At 43.7% G+C, this 6,989-nt stretch overlaps 1 protein-coding gene across 3 annotated transcripts; it reads right to left on the reverse strand.

The window, feature by feature from the left end:
* On the reverse strand, positions 1-6,684 carry LOC143527428 (coiled-coil domain-containing protein 9-like). 3 transcript variants are annotated; one of them, XM_077022636.1, is made up of 11 exons: positions 6,418-6,684; positions 4,822-4,879; positions 4,335-4,430; positions 4,075-4,173; positions 3,812-3,913; positions 3,322-3,432; positions 2,802-2,983; positions 2,466-2,524; positions 1,477-1,600; positions 401-479; positions 1-218 (listed from the first exon to the last, which is right to left on the reverse strand). In XM_077022636.1, the coding sequence occupies exons 2-11, from the start codon at positions 4,822-4,824 to the stop codon at positions 18-20; spliced, it is 1,056 nt and encodes a 351-aa protein (XP_076878751.1). In that variant the 5' UTR covers positions 4,825-4,879; positions 6,418-6,684; the 3' UTR covers positions 1-17. The 3 variants fall into 3 exon arrangements, with proteins under 3 accessions (XP_076878751.1, XP_076878752.1, XP_076878753.1); XM_077022637.1 differs by lacking the exon at positions 6,418-6,684 and having other exon boundaries at positions 4,822-4,982; XM_077022638.1 differs by lacking the exons at positions 4,075-4,173; positions 4,335-4,430; positions 4,822-4,879; positions 6,418-6,684 and having other exon boundaries at positions 3,702-3,925.
* Between the last annotated feature and the right edge of the window lie 305 nt (positions 6,685-6,989).

Here is a 6,989-nt window from a genome sequence, read left to right on the forward strand (position 1 = left end):
ATAAATTATTTATTTTTTCACCAGCCGTCATTTTTCTCCATCTCTTCTCCCCAGTCTAACACGGGCTGGTGGTCCTCCAGAGGGATGTAGGGGCTGAGGGTCTCTGGGGTGCTGAGGCTCTCCTTTGGGGAGGGGATGTCCACCTTGGGCCCGGATGTCCGCTGCTGCTTGGGGCTCGGGGTGGACGGGGCGTGGGAGCTGGAGCTCTTCAGTTCTTTCTGGTGACCAAGAGTTCATTAAATTAAATGCATTAGCAGTACTGCTAACAGGGAGTTTCTTAACGGCACCTGCAGGCTAGTCCATCGGCAGAGACGATATCAACTATATTAGTTAAACTCTGGGAATTATCAAGTGCTCAACCATGGATCCAACCAAGCTTCTGGAAGCACAAAAGCCTCACCTTTTCTGATAGGGCTTTGGGATGCTCCTCTCTGGGCTTCTCCTCCTCTTTCTCCTTCTCCCAGCGGTTATCATGCATGCTTGAGAACAGAGACACAATAATGAATGAATGTTCAATTTAACACAGGTACAAGTCTCAAACAATAAATCACACACCAGCGAGAAGCAGCAGCCAATTGCGCACAGCGTACTCTCTACCGCAGGGGTCTCCAACACGTCGCTCGCGAGCTACCAGTAGCTCGCCACCCCTTTCCGAGTAGCTCGCCAAAGGGCCAATGAATTACATATAAATTTGTAAACCTAATTGGTCCCATCGAGAAATCTACTTAAATTTATGTCCAATCAAAATTCACAGTTGTCCCTCCCCTTCTAACTAAATGATTATTCGCCAATTATACAACAGTTAGTTCACAATCCGACTGGTTTAGAAGTGTTCTAACCCTGCAGATATGTGTGATAACAGCACGGTATTCTAGTTCTCTGTATCACTCCGCGGACGCGTTGTCAAGTAACGGCATGTAGCTACATTGTAGCTACATATATTCACGATAACACACTCCCTCTCGTGTTCTATTGCTCAATTAGCTGTCAATCAAAAAGTTAGGATGCCGTCAATATTGAATAAACCAGGGGTCACTTACGTCATGAGTCACCCGCGGGCTTGTTTTAAAAATAGCTCACTATAGTGCAATGCATCAAAGCGCTGCATCGTTTATGTTTTTGCTACTATTATAGATTGTCCGCGGTTGCTAGCGGTCTTCCCGCTTAGCAATTGACACTCGCACACGCAACTTTCGTTCTTGAACCCAAGACCCCAGTGCTGAGAGGCAAACGTGCTAACTACCAAGCCACCGTGTTGCCCTTGCCACCGTAATCCCATTTACTGGGAACCCACGGCTGAGATGGCGCTTAAGCATCAAATTAAAACTAATCTTGTGCAACATTTCTGAAGCTACGGTGACTAATACTTTACATTTACTGTAGATAACGTCACCACCTCCCAATACCCCATTTCAAGGAAAACGTAGAGCTGATAGATTAATTGAAGAGTGACCGATGACCAGTATGGAACACTACCTGTAGCTCTTGCCCTGACCCCTGCCTTTCCCTCGTCCACGACAGCTACGGCGCTCCTCTTTGGACTTGCCGTGCCCCAAGAAGTTTCCAAACGTGGGCACCGTGGGGGGTCTCTTGTTGTCCTCTGGAAGAGAGGGGAGGTAAAACAGTGTGAGTCTTACAAGGGGTCCTGCAAGATCCTGGAAGGCGACTGCATACAACAGACTAGCAGAGGAGAGCACAGACCCGGAGCTCAGAGGCACAGATGGCCCCACAAGTCATCATGATGGATAGCAGCACACATCAGTCTTCAGTGAGGGGGGAGGGGAAATTATGATGAAAAGCATGCAAATTGAGTCTTGACTGGACTTGTGTCTAACGAGTTTTGACGTAAGGTGCTGAGGCACGTAAAAAGCCGCTCAAGAGCGTATGCCACAAGATGAATAGTTTTTTTTTAAAAGCAACCATTCAAAATAGGTAATTCTTCCCCTTCCGCCATGAACTTCAGTTCATTACTGCAGAGGAGCACCCCATAAAAACACCATGGACACAACTACAAGTGAAGGATGGTCAGCATGACCATGAAGCAGATGTAGGTGAGAGCATGGTTAGACGAGCTTGTCCTTTGGCAGGGTCAATGTGGAGTGAGGTGACAGACACACGCCACACAGAGACAGTCCCATGCCACAAGCTGACCCGAAGCCCCACTGTGCTGCTGTATATGGGCATTACGCCCCCTAGCTGCTGAAAGAAGACATCACAGAACATCACTAAACACCTACAATGATGATGGGCTAAGGATGGTTAAGAAGTCCAACTACAGAAACAAAGCCCAAAATCACAAGTGGTGCATGGAGTTGATTAAGGTGTACACCTGATGTACACACAACTGACCTCACAGGCAGGTTTTATGCAGGTATGTTCACTGATGCCATGATCAGTGCCGAGTACTCACTCTCATGGTCAGCTGTGTGTGTGTGTGTGTGTGTGTGTGTGTGTGTGTAACTTGCCTCTCCTACTTCCTGCTTCTGGTGTGGCCTCTCTGGCTGCAGCCGAGTCCTCACTGAACCTGTGAACACACCACAGAGAGACTCATCATCCCACTTGCATCCTGTCAACATGAATCACTCCCTCCCAGCTTCTCTCTCTATCCCTCACACACACTCACCAATGATAACCGAAAAATCAGATTGTAATTGTCTAACAACATTACACCACGTTTGCTTTTCATATGAAAATACTCTATAACTGCGCCCATTTCCCATGACAGGCTGGCTGTCGTTAGGCAGCCGGGCGGGGGGCGAGTGCTGTGCGTGGAGGAGGGGCCGCCGGGGCTCCGGACTCACATGGTGTCTGTTTTCTGGGCGTCCCACTCCCGCTTCCACTGGCCAGTGGAGTTGCGGTGGCGAGCCAGCCTCTCCTCGTCAATCTGCTCGCGCTCCTTCTTCCAGCGCAGGTACTCGGCCCGCTCTCGGCCCGTCATGGACAGAGTCATGTCCACGGAGCTCTTGGTACCGGGCCTCCGATTCTGGGGGAGGAGGAGAGGGAGGGAGTCAGTGAGCAGTTGTCACAGAGGGCTTCCATAGGTGGTGTGTGTGTGGAGGGCTGGGACATCATAATCAGCGGTGTGTGTGTGTTCTGACACTTGACCTTCATAGACCAGAGGGAGGGAGTCTAATTACCACTACACAGGCCATCTGTGTGTGTGTGTTACTTTCCCTGGATGGTGTTTTTACATTATATGCCATCCAAAAGCCAACATTAGCATAGCCCCAAAATGCTAAAAGCACTGAAAACATCCCCTTGGCAGCTTGGCATTCCATGTCCACAAAGCCCACTTTGAACTATGGACGTTGCTGGTCTTACCCCACTCAGTTTGGACAGATCGACCGAGTCGGGCTCATGAGAGCGGGGCTTGCGGGGGGTTGTCACAGCGATGCCCTCCTGTTCAGCCTTCTTTTTATCTTGCTCTATTTCCTGCAGGATGTAACGTAGTGGTACTTATAAATATCATAACAAATAGCGCCTATTTAAAATAAATAAATAAAAATTATCTGGCCTATTCTGCTGTTGTTACAAAAATTAATTGCCTTCCCCTTCAGTTTCTGCTCGTATAGGGTTTTTTGTTAAGTACAAGTTGGCATGCACATTACAAAAATCACATATTATAGCATATAAAATTAAAATGATCCATGTATGAAGAAATGCGAAAAAAGTGCTTTACTTAATTGAAAATGTATACATACCAGACAGATACATGTACTCTTCTCCACAGCAAACCCACGAGGTTGGGAGACAACACGCATGAAATAAACAGTGAAAGGGGAGAATGCCATGCAACTTTCAGCACACCCACCTGATATCTTCTCATCAAGCCCTCGTTTTTCTTGCGCAGAGCCTCAATCCGTCTGTCCAGCTCTGCACATTTCTCCTCCTTCTTCATATCAACTGCATTGGACTGTCGGAACCAGCACAATGTTCAGAACTCACAATCACAAATGATAAATACCAGACAGATACATGTACTCTTCTCCACAGCAAAGCCACGAGGTTGGGAGACAACAGGCATGAAATAAACAGTGAAAGGGGAGAATGCCGTGCAACTTTCAGCACACCCACCTGATATCTTCTCATTAGAGCATCATTCTTTTTGCGCAGAGCCACAAACAGTCTGTCCAGCTCTGCATCTTTCACCTTCTTCAGCTCCAATTCATTGGACTGTCGGAACCAGCACAATGTTCAGAACTCACAATCACAAATGATAAATACCAGACAGATACATGTACTCTTCTCCACAGCAAAGCCACGAGGTTGGGAGACAACACGCATGAAATAAACAGTGAAAGGGGAGAATGCCGTGCAACTTTCAGCACACCCACCTGATATCTTCTCATTAGAGCTTCGTTCTTTTTGCGCAGAGCCACAAACAGTCTGTCCAGCTCTGCATCTTTCTCCTTCATATCCACTGCATTGGACTGCCAGAACCAGTACAATGTTCAGAACTCACAATTACAAATGTTTGGAAGTTACTGCTACTTTATTTAAAAGATTATCCTTAATAATTTCCTTAATGCAACTACATTTCAGAAAAGTACATGAAGATCTTTCCATATTGAATAGAGTAACAGAATAAAGAAGCATTTTCTTTACATTCAGCATTTATATCCATTTATGGTTCCATATTTATTGCTTTTTATTTAAAGTTTTTGGAGGATCCCTTTTAATACCGAGTAGTACAATTCTCTTCCAGGCTATTTCAATGAGCTATATAAGAAAATGGTTCAGAATTGTTTCTGTGTTCTTAAAGATCTTTGTATCTTAAATGAACATGGGTGTGTGGTGCTGGATTCATCACCCACAACTCACCATAACTGGAAGCCTGTCGTCAAATTCAAGTTAAGAATGGACCAAAACCACCTACAAACTAGATGAAAACACCACATGTAAACAAATATGTCGCACTCTTGGGCCACGAGAAACGGGATTTTAGATGTGTCTTTTCAATTTATGTGGATTTACAGAGGCAAATGCGTTCATGGTTGGTTAACTATGTTAATGTAAAAATATCAAAGATGCCTTCACAAAACTATTACGACAAGAAAGACGTCGTCGGTCCTCGAATTAAAAACCGAATTATTAACCAAGCTCGCTAGGGGCTGGGCAGCTGGTACTGCAACCGCAATTTTTTATTGATCCACTACATATGATCTGGTCCCGAGATTGTGAATTAGGTGGTGTTAACATTCCTACATTTAGATAAAAAATATTTTGATAAAAGACGTGTGAGCAAAGAAGCGAGGTCAACATGCTTCTCAAAAGCAGGTTAAAAACGCAATAAACAATAACATATGCACTAGATAACTTCTTAAGCAAAATAAGGTCCACAGCTCCGTGTTCCTCAGGAGCGGAATATGAATCGGGCATCGGGCATCACAGTGCTGATAGAGGGAGACACAGTTAACTTAACTTAACCCCTCCTTCCAACACAGTATGAATAGACACGGTTGAATAATTTATTTGCTTATATTTTTGTAATTGTTTAGATGTCGATTGTCAAACTGTATGTAGATAAAATAAAATTGGATAAATTATATTATATATATTTATGTTTTAAGAATATTTTAGGCCCTCTGAGAGGGCGTAGAGGGCCCTGACGGTTCCCCACTTGTGCTAGGATGTGTTTCTACGTCCAGAGAGACGTATCATCTTCTTTCGGCAATTCCCGTTTGCATTCGAAGTATTTGAAGTTTTTAACTAGACCCCGCCTCTTTGAACCAAATGTATAACTGTTCCAAAGGTTTAAGAGTTGGTTGCACATCAGTAATAAGGCACGTCAAAAATAACTAAATATCGATGCTCTTTCTAAAAACAAATGTTGACTCTATAGCTACTTTTAAAACCGCATTTAAACATCATTATACAACAGTTAGTTCCGACCTCGCAATCTGAGAACAGCACTGCATTCTCACACTAAACCTGTATCACTCCGCGGACACGTTGCCAAGCAACGGCATGTACACAAAAAACATTTTTGTGCTTATACAACCTGCAAAAATTAATCAAATGGATGCTTTTAACATAACGTTTGACCTGCAGCCAATTTGGACAGACTCAGAAAAAGTGTGACTCCACACTTACATCAAATTCTGAACCTACAATTACCACAAAAACGATTTGATCGACTGCAATGACAGTAGAACAACTGAACGCGCTGGAACTGGCTTAACATGAGCAAAATACAATTCGACAAATAAAGTGGGCTACAAAGTGCTTCACAGTCTGGCTCTTACAAAATCACTTTAAGGTCAATTTGGGAACAGTTGAAAAGGCTGAGCTAAATAATTATTTTATTTTTTAGATAGGCCAGGGAACTGTTCTGTTCACTTGTTGTGGAACTACTTTTTGGCGGAAGGCACAGTTCGTATTAAAACATATTCATAAAAGTCCAAAAGACATACATACCTCTGCAGCAATCTGTGTAGCTGAATCCTGTATGCTGTGGTAAATAAATGTTGTAAATGTATCCAAAACCACGTACTGCTCTCCTGTCTGTATCCCACAAATGACGCTCTCAGCGCAAGTTTATATACAGTTGCTGCTTTGTGACATCATGGGAATTCCCCTTACACTTGACAGTTTTAATCAAACAATCATATTTTGAATTAGACCGATTGTGAACATATTGTTTATCTAATAATAAACATATCTGTTTATTGTTGCCATGGAGGCAATTCCCAGCTTGGTCTTGAGATCGCGGTGCGCGATTTCAAAATAAGAGCGGATAGCGCGATTGAAAAAAAATCATAAAAAAAAAAAAACTTTTCAAAACAGCCCGCGGCCCTTTTTAGGCCCACAGGCCGCTATTTGAGTATGAGAGGTATAGAATAATCTAGATGAATGGATATGTTTGACTATGCTGATGTACACTGCTCTGTACAGTTTTTGTTTGTTTGTTTTTTATAGCTGCCGTGATATTTTTTCCAGTTGCACACATGAAGTTTGATGTTTTGATACTCTTGCTATGTAGTAAAAAC

Source organism: Brachyhypopomus gauderio, chromosome 11 (assembly GCF_052324685.1).
Source record: "Brachyhypopomus gauderio isolate BG-103 chromosome 11, BGAUD_0.2, whole genome shotgun sequence".
Lineage (NCBI taxonomy): Eukaryota > Metazoa > Chordata > Actinopteri > Gymnotiformes > Hypopomidae > Brachyhypopomus > Brachyhypopomus gauderio.